Source organism: Maniola hyperantus, chromosome 9 (assembly GCF_902806685.2).
Source record: "Maniola hyperantus chromosome 9, iAphHyp1.2, whole genome shotgun sequence".
Lineage (NCBI taxonomy): Eukaryota > Metazoa > Arthropoda > Insecta > Lepidoptera > Nymphalidae > Maniola > Maniola hyperantus.
The window spans coordinates 14,198,966-14,216,704 of NC_048544.1; the positions used below are offsets into that span (position 1 = coordinate 14,198,966).

General features: G+C 35.8%; 2 protein-coding genes across 3 annotated transcripts in view; both read right to left on the reverse strand.

The window, feature by feature from the left end:
- Positions 1–1,800: 1,800 nt before the first annotated feature.
- Positions 1,801–7,008, reverse strand: LOC117985541 (phosphatidylinositol 3-kinase 3-like). Its single transcript, XM_034972291.2, has 3 exons — positions 6,849–7,008; positions 5,822–6,035; positions 1,801–4,265 (listed from the first exon to the last, which is right to left on the reverse strand). The coding sequence occupies exons 2-3, from the start codon at positions 6,027–6,029 to the stop codon at positions 2,674–2,676; spliced, it is 1,800 nt and encodes a 599-aa protein (XP_034828182.1). The 5' UTR covers positions 6,030–6,035; positions 6,849–7,008; the 3' UTR covers positions 1,801–2,673.
- Positions 7,009–7,455: 447 nt separating this feature from the next.
- The window catches only part of LOC117985548 (alpha-tocopherol transfer protein-like), a 41,089-nt gene continuing 30,805 nt past the window's right edge, over positions 7,456–17,739 (reverse strand). Inside the window, exons 3-6 of one of the 2 annotated variants that reach the window (XM_034972304.2) lie at positions 16,256–16,352; positions 13,858–13,878; positions 11,794–11,935; positions 7,456–11,288 (exon numbers count right to left, since the gene is read on the reverse strand). In XM_034972304.2, the coding sequence (XP_034828195.1) occupies positions 11,040–11,288; positions 11,794–11,935; positions 13,858–13,878; positions 16,256–16,352 (509 nt within the window). In that variant the 3' untranslated portion in view covers positions 7,456–11,039. The remainder of the gene's footprint in view (positions 11,289–11,793; positions 11,936–13,857; positions 13,879–16,255; positions 16,353–17,739) is intronic. The other variant, XM_034972305.2, reaches the window with a different exon arrangement.

The following is a 17,739-nucleotide window of genomic DNA, read 5'->3' on the forward strand; positions in this document are numbered from 1 at the left end:
CTCATAAGCTATAGAACGCGACAGGTCGAAATTGTAATCGTGGAGAGAATGCTCGCCACGAGCGCTAACCCGTTGCGAGTGAGCGCAGGTGGTGTGCGGGGCGTCCCACCGCCTCATACCCCGATTGCCAACTCGACCTGTTGACGACTATACTTTTCATCCCGGAAAATCAGTTACCAATCCCGCAGGATTTTAAAAAACCGATATCCACGAGTACTAAGTCGCGGGCATCATCTACCATTGAAATAAAGTTGAAAGCCTAATAAAAGCATTTAAAACGATTTTTTTCTTTATCCACACTAAGTACTTACCTAAAGGCATCCTACAGGCTTATTCAACACAATGTAGATTCATTTTAGCAAATCATATCATATGACCGTTTTTGACTTTACTGTATGGGTATATTATATTGGGCTCTAATAAAAAATCAATGAGGCCAATGGAAATGTTTGGCTTCTTATAAAAGGATCATAAACATTAGATTGCGGCCAATTGGTCGTATACGCAAAGTGCTTAACGAGTTTGTTGTTATGGTTGTTCAATGTCAAAATATTTATTAAATTTAGCTATGGGCCTCATAAAAAAGGTCAGAGACACAGTTCACGAGTTAGGGAATTTCTGACAAAACGTCGACGTCACATCTCTTAAATAAAGGACGGAAGAAAATAGAACGCAATAAAGAATGGACTACAAGATACTAGAATATAAGATCCTTGAATGCAATTTGCAAGCCTCATTGGATAATGGCATGCAGGCGGCTTGAATAGATCACTGCATAATCGGTGTAATCTTGTAGGGAATCTTCCCTACTCAGTGATTGGTGTAGTTTGCGACTTGTGCCAGCTGAAAATTACTGATGCGCGCTGTTGGTTCGTCAGTCAACCTATTCGATTCACGCGTTGTAGGAGCTACTTTAGGGTTTCCTGCGTCAAATATACTAACATTTGACGCCTGCCAGTTACATCTACGTCGACTGGGTTCTCCATCTTTAAAATAAGGACTAAAATCGTACATTTTGACATGATATTTGACACAAAAAGTTAAAATGGCGCGTGAGGAGTTAAATTTTACATGTTGTATGTTACATCCAAAAAAGTGGGGCTCTTTCAGAATTATTTTTGCTGATGAGTCCTTCAACCCATCGCCGGTCCAGTACTGAGCACGGATCTTCTCTCAGAATGAGAAGGGTTTATGCCATAGTCTAATACGCTGGCCAAGTGTGGATTGGCAGAATTCACACACCTTTGAGAACATTATGGAAAAGGTTTAGTCACAAGGTTTTCTTTCACCTCTAGCAAGTGTTAATTGCTTAGAATACTCATATCTCCAAAAAGAAAGAGGTGCGTTCTTGGGATCGAACCCCGGACGTTTGAATAGAAGGCCACTAGGCATTACCACTCAACATTGCTCAATGGATTTTATTCAAATTTTCCCTGATAGATTCCACAGGGAACCTATCTATCGAGAATCGAAATACACCTATTAATAATACACCCGTGCGAAACCAGCCATCCATAGTCCATACTATAATATTATAAATGCGAAAGTGTGTCTGTCTGTCCGTCTGCTAGCTTTTCACGGCCATCCGTTTAACCGATTTTGATAAATTTGGTATAAAGATAGCTTGCATCCCGGGGAAGGCATAGGCTACTATTAATCCCGGAAAAATTAAAGAGTTCTCCGGGATTTTAAACCTAAATCCACGCGGACAAAGTCGCGGGCATCATCTAGATTCTAGTGCAAATAAAACGCAAACAAAGAAAATTTAATATAAGTGCTTTATTTGGCAAAGGTTTATTTATCACAATAGTATAATAATTTAAATAAATAAATACTGTTGAACTTCGTCATGACTTTTCCTTACTTTTACATAAAAACCTACAACAATGGACAAAATCTTGGAAATTATTATGCTTTGGGATTTATCTTTAAACAAATTACAACAAACATTTTAGCAATATTGATGAAAAATTAAAAAGTGCTTGTTCTATTGAAAATAACTGTGCAACTTAAATTACAAAATATAAAAAATTATAAACTTATACCTATCTATTATTTACAAACTTATACCAAAGAATAATAGTAACTTACAGGCACAGAAGGATAACTCCGTAAAGACGTTTAAATGAATAGCGACTCTTGTTATCACGCAACTTAACTCGCACAGCGCCGCGGCCTAAAATTTAATAAGCACCTCTCTTTCCATCGCATTCATTATCTCTTATGTCTCTTTCACTCATAAGATACAAGTGCCGTGAAGGGACGCGCCGCCGCGCGGTATTTATGAGGTCACGTGACCAAGTGAGCTCAGCATTAGAAAATATTCAAGACAAATTCAAATCAATTACAAATACAGTGCAACAAGGCTCTTTTGGCACTTGAATGACATTGACAGGGGGCGCTGTTGAACAACAAAGGCTTAGAATCATCTTAGAACGCAGACTAAGAATCAAGTCTTAGAATATTCTTCTTCTTCTTATTTTGCTTTGTGGCTTTCAGAAGTGCCACACCGAGCACAATGGACTTAGAATATTCAAACAAGAACAAAGGGGATACTTGACGGCAACGTTAGTTCCGATTTTCGCCACGCACGCCAAAAGAGCCTTGTCGCACTGTAGATAGTTTTCTGATCCACAGAAATGAGTTCATGAAATGTATGAGTAGTATGTTATACTACATATTTTGCTGTATAAACTTTTTTTCATTGATACAGTTTTCCAATTCATCGTGATATTTGTCGATTTTCGCATCAAACCCCGGACTTTGGATATCACAGTCAAAACTATTCCCAGTAATTATCTTCTCTCTATTCAAAGTTGAGTCGAATCTAACTTTCTTGCCCGGCGTATAACTTTTGTTAGACACGTCGAAATTATCCACAACCTTTTCTTTCAGAGGCGTAACATTTGTATTTAAACGCGTATTTCTAATAGTTTTTATCGTTTCGTATTCATGTTCTGCGTCTAATTCTTCAATTTCTATTTCATCTGAATTATCAAAATTTAACCCAGGATTTTCTATCCCAGAAGTATCCTTTTTCTCAATTTTTTCTTTAGGCATTTTTCGCGGTACTTCATAAGGATTTAAAGTCACATTAGGTTCTACCTTCTCACCTTTAAATTTCTTTTTTAAAGTTTTAAAAACTTTCTTTGAAAACTTATTACTCGCTTTAAGTAGCGAGTGTTTTAAATCTTTTTTGCTGTCATTTGATTCGTTCGACTTATTTATTTGACTGCTTTTATTCAAGTTCATGATATCAATAGCACTGAATTGTGATACGTCACAGCCTAGGAGTTTACTTTGCTTATTGTACATGGAATCTGGTAAATCTTCGCCTATATTTTCGTATATAGGACTTTCGGATCTATAACTATCTATGTTTTCATATTCAGGGTTCATATTTGTAACTGATTCATTAACAGTCGATATTGTGCTGTTCGTTTCATTCGTAAACAGTTGTCTCGGTACTAAATTATTAACTGGTCCCATAATTTCGTGAGGTCTACTAAAATCTTCAATATTATATTCCAACTCTGGTCTGGATAGGTCTTGACTGTCGATAAAAGGATTTTCAGTTCCTGGTACATCTTCACCATTTAGATTAGGATTTAAAAACGGGTTAGTGTTTTTCTTATTATTATTGACAAGTTTCTTTTTGGTAATTATTGTTATAGTTTTGATTTCCATTATGTTACTTTCGTTTAAGTCATCGTCAAAATATAACGATTGGTTTGAGGTTCCTGGGGAATCGATAGCGAGTCTATCTATGAAGCTTAGGCTTAGATTACTGTTATTCATAAATATTTGGTTTGTAACGTTTGTTTGTACGTTAGTTGTGTTTGTTATGGCTGATATGTCGTTAGCGACTAGTCCACTGACGTGTGGATTTAAATGTTTTTGATCAACTCCTGAAATTCCCGAATCCATTTCTATATCACTATCATTCAGTACAACTTTATCATTCACTTCTGTTGTGCCAACTATATTTTCATTGAAACTTTCAAAGTTATCTTCCCTTGGACTTACTGAAGCCATAGATACAGTTTCATTTGATATATTATTTTGTACATTTAAACATTCAGCATTTTCGGGTAAGTTGGTAATTTGTCCATTTAAATTAGTTAAATTAGCATAAATAGGTTCTGTAGGAGTTTGCATAGGTTCAATATTTTCAGTTTCTACTGGAGTTTCATAATGTTTTATGTTCCTGCGCACGTTTTCGAGTTCGCGCTGCAAAAACTCATTTACCGCTGCACGACTGATACCTAGAATAGAAAAAAAGAATATTTTAAACTCTTACGTATATAATACGACCGTATATAATACGACCCCATGTAGCGTGGGATAAGGCAAGGAAGAAGAAGGATATGATTAGCCCATCGCCAGCTACCACTACTACAAAGCACAGGTCTCCTCTTAGAGTGGGAAGGGCTTTGGACATAATCTACCACACTGACCAACTGTAGATTGGCAGACTTCACACACCTTTGAGAACATTATGGAGAACTCTCAGGCATGCAGGTTTCTTCACGATGTTTTCCTTCATTGTTAAAGGCTAAAGCAAGTGATATTTAACCATTTAAAACGCGCATAACTATGAAAAGTTAGAGGCGCGTGCCCGGGATTGAATCCCGACCTCAGGTAAGGAAGCGGACATGCTAACTACTAGGCTATCATAGCTTCACAGGAATATCATTAGGAAGACCTAAAATATTTATCTCGTAAATCATAGTCATTAATCAATCATTTAAACTTCGTCCGCGTGGACTACACAAATTTCAAACCGCTACCCTCCGCTAATTTTACCCTCTTGGAGGTTGATTTTTCAAAAAACCTTTCTTAGCGGATGCCTACGTCATAATACGGCCCGATCCATCCAGTGGTTTGAGCTGTGCGTTGATTAATCAGTCAGTCAGTCAGTCAGCTTTTCAATACAAAATCAATTTTATGAGTGTATTGTACTGAATTGATGATAGTAATTGGTCGAACAAAGTGTAGTCTCCGAGTCTAATTTGGGTGAATTTGTATTTGTCTGTCCGTCAGAGATGATGAAAACGAGCGCCTGCCTGAATTTTCACTGCAAAAACTTTTTGACTAAACTTTACAATTTGTGTTTTGATAAATGGCGCGAAAGGCCATAGCTTAAGAGACATTAGTTGTCCAATTATCCTACATGAAAAAACCAGCTAAGTGCGAGTCAGACTCGCGTACCCCGAAATTCGTACTACAGTCGTATTTTTTCGACATTTTGCACGATAAATCGAAAACAATTATGCATAAAAATAAATAAAAATCTGTTATAGAATGTACAGGTAAAGCCCTTTCATATGATACCCCTCTTGGTATGTTAATTTTACTTTGAAAATTGAAAATACTAATTAGGTTTACACATTTTTTTTCGTGATGTAACCATAAATTCACCATTTTTGGATTTTTCACCTTAGGTGTGCTATAAGATGTACCTACCAGCCAAATTTCATGGTTCTAAGTCAATGGGATACCTATAGGTTTCTTAACAGACAGACAGACAACGAAGTGATCGAGGGTTCCTTTTTTCCTCCTTTTGCTATGGCATTTGACATTTTGAAAATAATTTGTGAAAAAATATATTTGAATTAGCTAGTGTGGGCTACACAAATTTCGAACCCCTATTTTACGCCCCTCATTTCCAAAAATCCTTTCTAAGCGGACATCTACGTCATAACAATGCCTAATTTCAGCCTGATCTGTCCTGTAGTTTGAGCTATGCGTTGATAGATCAGTCAGTCAGTCAGTCAGTCAGTCACCTTTTTCTTTTATATATTTAGATGAAATAAAGTACCTAGATCCAAAGCAGTATTTTCAAATGCAGCAATATCACTTTTAGTCCTCTTGCGTTTCTTGACAGCGGTGATTTCCATAGCTGTGTTGCACATGGGGTCCTCGTTCACCAGGAGGTCTAGTGCGGGGTTGAGATACACATTTGGCCCAGTCTCTATTTTTCTCTTAGATGATTTCACTTCAAATTTGTTATTGTCTACTGATTCCATGGCATACTGAAATCAAATGAAGCTGTGGTAGCCTAGTGGTTAGGATGTCCGCCTTCCAATCGGAGGTCGGAGGTTCAATCCCGGGCACGCACCTCTAACTTTTCGGAGTTATGTGCGTTTTTAAGTAATTAAAATATCACTTGCTTTAACGGTGAAGGAAAACATCGTGAGGAAACCTGCATGCCTGAGAGTTCTCCTTAATGTTCTCAAAGGTGTGTGAAGTCTGCCAATCCGCAAGTGCGGATTGGCAGACTTCACACACCTTTGCGTGGTAGACTATGGCCAAAACCATTCTCACTTTGAGAGGAGACCTGTGCTCTGTAGTGGTGATGGGTTGATCATGATGATGATGAAATGACTATTAATTTTATCTCTAAATCTACATAAATTCTATCTTCATATGAGTATTTCTATCTTCCTCTTGTACCTATTCTACTCCAATAAAAATAAATTTGCCTTCTGTCGGTCGGTCGGCTAGACACTTCCCAATATTATATCAACGCTTTTGGATGGATTACATGTTCGCAGGTGTAGTAACTTATCAATATTGGTTTAGACTTTTAGAGTATTGTTGAGACCCGAGTACTTGTGAACTGAGAATAATAAGAAACTAATTTACTTACTGTATGACTCAAGTAAAACAGCTTCTTATTTGAACAAAGATTATATTAAAACGCTATCAAACCAGCACATTGTTACTAAAACTAAGATATTATGTGATTCTTTCAAGCTGATAAACGTAGTCAAACCACATATAGCAGTAAAATTAATACACAATATATATTTTTTACAAACGCTTTCTTGTACCAAGTAACTTACCCATTTAAAGCGATGTTAACACTTTAGCTCCGACTTTTTTTACATACGATGATAAAATTTGTATAATATATCCACTCGCAATAAGAATTTTTGATAAATTTAACACTTTTCATTCATAATTTTATTGTTAATCTTCGCTTATAAACACGGCAGGTGCAAAACGACGGTTATTTTTGTCTGACAACTTTGACATGACAGCTCTCGTCGACTCTCCACTAGCTAGTGAGGTGGGTCGCAGCAGTTACCGATTAGTCGATTATATATTGTAACGGTTTAAGTACCGATTTTTTATTCAAAACTTAGTACTTACACCGTAAAGACTTAATTTATTCGCTTTACTGATGAATTTGTTCAAATTACAATCTATAAAGAAAAATGTAATCAAGTACCGTGACTGAGGTGGCGGTCGTGAGAGATGTTTATACTCGTAGATTCATATAGATTGTAGTCGACTTGTCATTAAATTAATAATATTTTTATTTAAAATAATTTTCCTGCCATTTCCATTTAAAAAATACTAATCTATTTAAAATGATTTAACTTCTATTTCCATTTTAATAGGCTGATGTACTTTAAAAAAAAGGCGAGGCTCCAATAAAACAAAATGTAACCGCAAATAAATCTTTATTTTCGCTAAATAACCCCCTAAATGTCTTGTGGTTCTTGGAACCAAAAAAATTGTACTTATTTTTAAAATATTTATCACATTAATCTGTAAACACACTTAAAAAATTAATGCCTTAGAATACTGAAGTTAGGTTTACGTGAAACAAGTCCACTCGGATAGACAAGATTTTTGATAAAAGTTATTAACCATCACCATCTATCTCAATTTTAATTTGACATAAATGTATTAACAATATTACTTACATTGTTTTTTGGAATATATTATTACAATATTTAAAACAAATTCAAAATTAAAAACGGTGAAAAATTCACACCAGTACATATTGGCACTTGTCAATATATCTGAAGTGAGGAATTATGACAAAAAATACTAATTATTACACAAAAATATTCTTTTACATTATTAAAGAAAAATAGTGCATTTTCTACAATATACTTACAAGAATACTCTATTAGCAACTAATATAACACAGTGTGAAATACTTTCACAGGTTCCCAATTCAACAAAACTATAGTTAGTAGTTACATAATATTATTTTTACCGGAGTCCCATATACCTGCATGGAAATCATGAATTATATTTCTGACCGCGCGCCGTACTCAGAGGCGCTAATCGTTACTTAAGATTGAGTTAAAACGAGACAGATTTATGTAAGATATATAGCTCTGTCTCGTTTTAACTAAACTTTAGTAACGATTAAGCGACTCTGAGTACGGCCGTACGAATCATTAAACGCTGCTGGCTGTACTCTGCGCGCCAAATGAAGAAAAATCAGCCACTAAGAGGTGATTTGTTACTCTACCGTTCGCTTGCTAATTTGTTGTTCTCTTTTTATATACCTAAGCTCTGTTAATTAGAGATAAAATGGCTGAGTTTTTACTTAGTACGCAGAGTAATCATGGAAAAAAGTTTTTACTTTAGTATGAACTAGTTTATATACAATATTATAATTTTTTTAAATTTAAGGCGAATTATCACCGGTGCAGAAATATTATTAATTTTAGCATGTTAGTATCGCTTAAGAACTGAGCACGTTTATATTTAGCACTTTAAATGATTTTACTGATTCTACAACCTTAAAATACAAATATGTTCAATAAAATTTGTTTTTTAAAACTTTCTCGTTTCCAAAAATATCGATATACATCATCAGAATTTTATAAGATTTGCAAATGTTAAGTACGAGCCATTACACATTTTTTAAATAGTACCTACTTAATTTTCACTAAATTGATATTTATATCAATATAAAATAAAAATTCATTTAATAATATTATAGTATTTTGTACTTGTATATTTTAATTATATTAAGAATATTTCTCAATACTGTTACCATAATTTTGGTGTGTAGTCCTCCTTTAGAGTACAAGATTCAAAATACCTAGAAAACGTTATAAAAAAACTCAAATCACCTAGTATAGTAACCAAAACCTCTTTTTTAAGTACTTTATATAATATTTAAGCTATAAAAGTAATCAGGAATAGTAATTAAATTTATTTATATGAATTTTCAATAAATCCAAAGCATAATTTTCATTCTACATCCATATTTTTCTATGAAAAATAAATTTGGCTAAATGGTTTTACCATAATTATGGTAATGATGTAACATCACTACAATTGACTTGTGTTATGATTGAGGCAGTGGTACTCCTAACGCACAGCGGTGCTTTGGCTTCTAATAAGTACCCTAAATTTCTAAAGCCTATTTTAAATTATCAAGGAAATAAATTTAATTGTACTCCATCCAAATTACATTATTTCCCGTTTGTTATCTGCATCATCTATATCACAGACTATCCATCGATTGATAATATAACTCCTAGAAAAAGTTGAAAATGGAATCGATCAATTAAACCGGTAACCCGTATCTTAGGATTCGAAAATCACTAAACTAATCTGTCATGTCATGGACATTGAGATTGACGGCCGAAATTAATAATAAATAATCTATCCGTAATCTGTAAATAGTTACTTAATCCATAATCTAAGGTTACCTACTTATAGTCCGTAAAAAATGACTCCTTACGCGCCGTTTGAACTTTTTGTGTCGAATTTCATGTCAAAACTACGATTTTAGTCCTTATTTTAATGGTGAACCGTACTTTTGACATGACAGTTGACCCATACAAATAAAATGGCGCGTGAGGAGTCATTTTTAGGGTTCCGTACCTCAAAAGGAAAAAAGGAACCCTTATAGGATCACTTTGTTGTCTGTCTGTTTGTCCGTCTGTCTGTCAATAAACCTACGGGGTACTTCCCGTTGACCTAGAATCATGAAATTTGGCAGATAGGTAGATCTTATAGCTGACATTTGGGGAAAAATCTGAAAACCGTGAATTTAGGGTTAGATCACACAAAAAAAATTTAATTGTGGTCATGAACTAATAATTACTATTTTCAACTTTCGAAGTGAGTGACTATATCAAGTGAGGTATCATATGAAAGGTCTTCACCTGTACTATTTTTATGCATCATAGTTTTTTAATTATCGTGCAAAATGTCGAAAAAAATACGACTGTAGTACGGAACCCTCATTGCGCGAGCCTGACTCGCACTTGGCCGGTTTTTTTTACGCATTATACCCAAGTTGCTCATTGGAAAAATCTTAAGGCCATACAATTTTTGACAAATACAGTGTTGTTAAGTAACTTACCGACCGATAACAGATAGATTATTTTAATTTCAATCGTTAATGTATAGTAATCATAAACCTACTTATTTCTTTAATATTACCTAGTTACCTACTGTTTTGGACATTCAGGAAAAAAAATTACACCTAAGTACTGTCACAGAATTAAGAACATTATACAGCTGGCATCACGAAAAAAGAGTTCTGACCAGAAAGAGTCACTAACGCAGTGGGATTGATTTATTTAGTGGTTCAAAGTGAGGCACAAAGAATGTTGGTACCTTTGCCATGAGTAATTGATCTGTATCAAAATGAAACAAAAAACGAAACGAATCAAAACGATGCAACGCTAATCATTTCGTCTGACTCACACAATATACAAAGGTATAACGCGTAAAATAACTCCTCACACGCCATTTTAACTTTTTGTGACATGAAATTCATGTCAAACGTACGATTTTAGCCCTTATTTTGAAGGTGAACCGTACTTTTGACATGACAGCTGATCCATAGAGTTAAAATGGCGCATGAGTAGTCATTTTGTACGGACTATTTGTATCAGTGAGATCGAATGATTAAGGCCACTCTTTTTGATGCATTTCTTAAGAGCTAGTGCATACCACGGTAAATTTCAGTACGTTTTTTTCCCGCAAAATCTGTGAACTATAAAAACCTACATAGCGCGCACTACGGAATTAATTCCGCGCCAGATTTTGATAAATTAATATCCAAACTTGCGGATTTTAAAACGCACCGCAACTCACCGCACCGTGTCGTTTCGGATTGACTATGCTGCGTAGGTCCTACTGGCCGCTACAGCGTCACCGGGGTGCGCGCTAGCTCTTATTGGTATGTGATATACCCCTCACATTCCCTCTACAGCCAGAGCTCTCTTTACCTGAAACGAACTGTACGGCGCTTCTATTGCACTCTAATCTATCTCCAAATTCTTGAAAGCCTTCTCCATGGCTTTATCTCTTTTCTTATCCGGCAAAGCGTTGATCCTCTGTTCCTCTTCAGATCGGAAATATGGCTCCAAGGATTTGAGGGTCTGCATGCACTTCTTGTGCAGGGTTTGGGTGTCAGGAAGGGTTCCCCCGTGGTCGGGGGGTAGAGCTGCTCGGGGGACCACTGTCTCGTAAAACTTCTCCAGGTCCTCGTTTTTGTGGTGGAACTTTATCTGTAAAGATAGAAATGCTATTGAAAATTGGGTCGATTTAAGAAGTCGATCGTATGGGCCAAATTATGAGTAAGAACGGAGAACCGTTGGTGGAAGAAAGTATAGAAATACTTTCTTCACATAAGCAACAAACTTTAGAAGATTTTTGGAGATGTGAAAGCTTCACCATCATCATCATGATCAACCCATCGCCGGCTCACTACAGAGCACGGGTCTCCTCTCAGAGTGAGAAGGGTTTTGGCCATAGTCTACCACGCTGGCCATTGCGGATTGGAAGACATTTGCACACCTTTGAGAACATTATGGAGAACTCTCAGGCATGCAGGTTTCCTCACGATGTTTTCCTTCACTTTTAAAGCAAGTGATACCTATTTAATTACTTAAAACGCACATAATTCCGAAAAGTTAGAGGTGCGTGCCCGGGATCGAGCCCCCAACCTCCGAGTAGAAGGCGGACGTCGTAACCACTAGGCTAATTTGAAAGATCGTATTAAATCGATGTTACCATGTCAAAGAACTTCTTGTCCATGAATGGGCGTATGAGCATCAGCAGCTTGTCGACGATGGGCTCCGAGTTGAACACGTGTATCTCGCGCATGCGCACCGGCATCGCCTCCTGCACGTACTGGAAGAACTTGCGCAGAGTCCTGCAATACGGTATTTTCCTACTTTTGAATTTGATAAATATTATCACTTTATTATAAACTAGGATAAAAATAATGACGTACACTGAAAAAATATTAAAATCCAACAAAGATTTACAAAGTTACAGGCATTTTAATTTTGGAGTGGGAGGGTCTTCTATCCCTTTCTCGCAAAACGAGGTGGACAGAATTTGCCCCAGGCTGAACTATGCCTATCATGAACTTAATACCACGACTGCAAAACAACATGCGACTTTTTTTTTCTTAAAATAGAAGATTTTTACTATTAAATATCTATCATCAGCAGATATATCATCTCTGTACATTCTGGGGCACGCCTCCATACAACTTTTGACCATCTCCTTTGTATGAAACCGCACGAAGCTACTATGGCATTAGTAGGTGTGACGTCAAACTGCTGTATCGCTATCTCTGTCTAATCAGAAATATTTAAATGCTTATAACTTTTTGTTATTTGATCGATTTAATTAGTTTTTTCAGTTTACGTCATTATTTTTATTCTAGTTTATAATAAAGTAATAAAAAATACCCAATTAGGGCAGTGGGCACGTGAACGATCAATCACTCCAGGTACAGTGCTTAGCAAACAACTGGGGTATTGAATTAGCTGGCGAATGGCGGTAGCACGCGATTGGTTGATCAATCAGCGCGAGTGCATGTGATTGGTTGATACGTCATCTTGCGCTTCCCGGATTCGCCTACTTTCTCCCACTACGCTGCTGCAGGTCCAAGTTGTTTGCCGGGCACTATATTATACCACTACGGTACTATACTACTTTTATAAGTCGCATCAGCAAAATTCGTTGGTGCAGAAAAGCGTAACCCAACGCCGACTAAAACCGAATATACACCAATGAAATACAGACCGTATTGCTTGACGTTAAGATTTTAAACAAGAACAACAGAGACTCGAAAAGGTAGCAGACATATAGACAGATACATACTTTCGCATTTTGAAGAGTAGATATATGGACTACTAAGATAGGAATCCAAAAGATTTATTTCATATATTTAAGAAAGATCTTTAAATTATAAAACGTATAATATAAATACATAGTATTTAAAAAACATTTATATATTATATGCGCCATAGATTTGGTATAGAAACATAATAATAATAATATGTAAATGCCACAAGTAAAAATTTGTGCAGCAAATCGAAAACGGGATATATCGGTAAAATTGAATGGGTAACAAGCAATTTTTACAACACTAAAACAAATAAAAACGTACAAATAAAATTTATTAAATACTAGCTGCCCCGGCGAACTTTGTAGGTTCCGACTAACAGTCGATTCAAATTTTTTAAATTTTTCTCTCCGTAAGAACCATCCTAGCAAAATCGGTTCAGCTGATTTCGAGATTTGCGATCAGCAACTTTAGCGATTCATATTTATATATTATATACTAGCTGACACGCCCCGGCTTCGCTCGGGTGGAGTTTAGAAAATTGGGAGGGAGGTTGAATTAAATTTTTCTCTCCGTAAGAACCATCCTCGTACTTCAAGGAATATTATAAAAAAAAAGAATTAGCGAAATCGGTTCAGCTGTTCTCGAGATTTGCGATGACCAACACATTTAGTGATTCAGTTTTATATTATAGATAAATTTATATTTTCCATATTTTGTTAAAATTGGTTGGTTTTCAATTTATTATATAGGTAGGTACCTAACTTAAAAATCACTGTATGTACTATGTATGTACAAAGAGTAGGTAAGAATATTCAATCATGATTCAATATTTAAATTAATGGAGGTAGGTACTTAATAAAGCAAAAATTAAAATTTTAATAATGGAAATTAGGTACTTAAGTGCTTCTTCCAAAAATACTTTTAATTAACGTTAAATAATGTACAAAAATAAAGCGGCAAGCATGATACTTATAATTTTGCGCATTCTTTACCTTTGTCTGTCCTTTTGAAAGCTATTCAAACATAGGTATAATACATAAAAATATAAATAAATATTTATACCTTTCAAACTATTACCTACCTACTTATATCTACCTAATTTTTTATTTTTAGGATTCCGTACCTCAAAAGGAAAAACGGAACCCTTATAGGATCATTTTGTTGTCTGTCTGTCTGTCTGTCAAGAAACCTCCAGGGTACTTCCCGTTGACCTAGAATCATGAAATTTGGCAGGTAGGTAGATCTTATAGCTGACATTTGGGGAAAAATCTGAAAACCGTGAATTTAGGGTTAGAACACACAAAAAATATTAAATTGTGGTGATGAACTAATAATTAGTATTTTCAATTTTCGAAGTAAGTAACTATATCAAGTGGGGTATCATATGAAAGGTCTTCACCTGTGCATTCTAAAACATAGTTTTATTTATTTTTATGCATCATTGTTTTTGAATTATCGTGCAAAATGTTGAAAAAAATACGACTGTACTATGGAACCCTCGGTGCGCGAGCCTGACTCTCACTTGGCCGGTTTTTCAATTAAAATAAAACTTAGTTAAGTACTTATTACCTACTTATAAATTACTTAATGATTGCGAATCTTCAAAAAGGAGTGTTATTTTTTGTTATCTTGTTATTTTTATGTTTAAACAATTTTTTATGTCATTTTTTCCCCTTATCCGTATCTACTTAACGTCTTTGTATCTTTCAATAAACAAGGATTTACATAAGAAAATAATTATTATGGTTTTTACTTTGGTTTCGTTGGAAAAAACAGTATAAAACCCAAAGAAAAAATTAGGTATTATTTTGCTAAAGCTAAGCGGCTGTTTTCAGGGTTCCGTAACCAAAGGGTAAAACGGGACCCTATTACTAAGACTCCGCTGTCCGTCAGTCTGTCTGTCCGTCTGTCACCAGGCTGTATCTCATGAACCGTGTTCTGTTCGCCGCAGACATATTTTCACAGATGATATATTTCTGTTGCCGCTATAACAACAAATACTAAAAAACAGAATAAAATAATTAATTTTCAAGGGGGCTCCCATACAACAAATGTGGTTTTTTTGTTCGTTTTATAGATAACTAGCTGATGCCCGCATCTTCGTCCGCGTGGAATTAGGTTTTTTAAAAATTCCGTGGGAACTCTTTGATTTTCCGGGATTAAAAGTTATTAACACATAGGCTATGTGTTAATCCAGGGTATAATCTACGAGTATCTCCATTCCAAATTTCATCCAAACCCGTTCGGCCGTTTTTGCGAGATTGAGTAACAAACATCCAAACATCCACACTTTCACATTTATAATATTATTAGGATTAGGATGGTACGGAACCCTTCGTGCGCGAGTCCGACACGCCCTTGGCCAGGTGTTTTTTTAGCAGCAATCGAGTCTCGAGAGATTCGAGAGTCGAGAGGCTAGAGGTTGGCTCGAGCATCTGAACCGAAGCGAGTATTTCCTACTTCCTAGCTGCCACACAAAAGCTTCTTTTTTTAAACGCTAAGGTCCCCAGTTTTTTTTTGACGCATCAGGAAACAAATTGCGTCTTGACTTAAGATTACGATACAAGATACAAGACATGCTTTGGTACAAATGTAGACAATTAAATTTTATAATAACATACAATGCGATTAAGTAAGAATAGGAACGTCAATGACCTCAACCTGTCAACTGTCACTTAAAAGTACGGTTTGCAAGGAAAATACTTTGCATCGATAACATTTTTTTCTACATTATTTCACTAATTTAAAAAAATTATTATAAACACTAGAAGATGACCGCTACTTCACCCGCGTGGATTTAGGTTTTTAAAAAATCCCGCGGAAAATCTACAATTTTCTGGGATAAAAAGTAGTCTTGGGTTACAAGATCGAGACGATCCAAATTTTTCATCAAAATCGGTTAAACGAAAATGGCGGCCATGAAAAGCTAGCAGACAGACAGACACACTTTCGCACTTACGAAATACTAGGTGATGCCCGCGGTTTCGCCCGCGTGGGTTTAGGTTAGTTTTTAATATCTTGTGGGAACTCTTCAATTTTCCGGGATAAAAAGTAGCCTATGTCCGTCCCCGGGATGTAAGCTATCTTTTTACTTACCAAATTCTGTCAAAATCGGTTGAACTGTTGGGCCGTGAAAAGCTAGCAGGCAGACAGACACACTTTCGCTTTTATAATATTAGTATGGATGGATGATATGTAATTAAAATATTATAATGATAGATGAAAGGCTCAAATCATTAGGTACTATTTTTATTTTGATCGCATAGTAGCACATTTTATACGTTCAACCGATTTTTTCATTCGAAAAAAAATCTGCTGGATATGCCCCGTCAAAATATTAACCAGATAACGAATATTATTATACCTAGTCTCAAACGTAAGGTTACTCACGATAAGCTGACTCGAGTGAGATGGCCTAACTTGACCCCCTGCATGTCGAATAGGAAGATGTGCCCGGGCTGCGGGCCCCTTTTGCTCAGGCAGGCATCTGAAATTAACGCAAGAGACAATATTATGACATATCTACCCTTGATATAATTATATCTATATTCTATACTAATATTTTAAAGAGGTATGTTAGTTTGTATCAGGACACGGGTATTACGTATATTTGCATCCGCATCCGAAAATGCGGGACATCCGCATCAATTAGTGCGGAGCTTTTATAGATGCGGATTCATATTTGAAACAACTAACGACCTGCAAAGAAAGAGGGCGGGGCCAGAGAGGCGCGTGCCTTGCCAACCAATCAAAAAGTGTACAGTGGTACCCAACAGGGGTGTTACAGATATTCGCATCCGCAAATGCGGATCATTCGCATTAATTCAGACATCCGCATCTGCGGATCTGAACTTATAATAATTCGCATCCGCGTCCGCGGATGTCAAAATATCGGCATCTGCAACAAGTCTGGTTTGCATGGTAATCTCCAGAACTAATGATCCTATTCTGAAAATTCTGTTGATTAAAAATATATTACCTTTGTCACTCAGGAATAATGTAGCTTCGTAGTGGTGAAAGAATTTTCAAAATCGGTGCAGTAGTTCCAGAGATTCCTTTCTACAAACAAACTTTCAAACCTTACCTCTTTATAATATTAGTGTAGATGAGTAGGTTGTAAATAAGTAGGAATATTGATTTTTAATTATTAAGAAGCCCTACAAATCGCGCTCAGATGATTCGAGGAAGAAAATGTTAGGTACCTAGTACCTACCCTTGATAATAATCATTAACCATATTTTAAAATGCGAATAAATAAATTTGAGGCAGCATCCCTTTTTTAGGAATAGTGCGCTCCTTACAAACTTAATTTCTAAAGTTCTCATTAGAATATGTGGTTAAAGAATTTTATTCTCAAAAGAAATTAGATATACAAATTTCACTTAAGGCCATTGCATTCGCTAATGACAGTTGCCGTTTCACCTTGAAACTAGCAATTTTTGTTTTGGCGTTTGGTTTTGGCGCAATTTATTGACATTTGATCAGCTGATACTAATTACTAACACGCACTTTTAGTACTTTAACGTACTAGGGTAAAGGACTCCAGTAAATGAACGAATACGAAACCTCGAAAAAATCGGTGTACATACATTTAAAAAAACGGGCCGAATTGAGAACCATCTCCTTTTTGGAAGTTGGTTACTAAATGCGAAAGTGTATCTGTCTGTCTGCTAAGGCTAATTTTTAACCCGTAAAATTAGAGAGTTCCCACGGGATTTTCAAAAAGCCTAAATCCACGCCCACGAAATCGCGGGCATCATTTAGTATTTTTTTATTATTTTGTGTATCTATATTATAGTCATAAATTATTTAATAATCAAAAAGAGCAAAAATAATGCGCGGTATTAATTATTGTTATACTTATATTTTTTTAT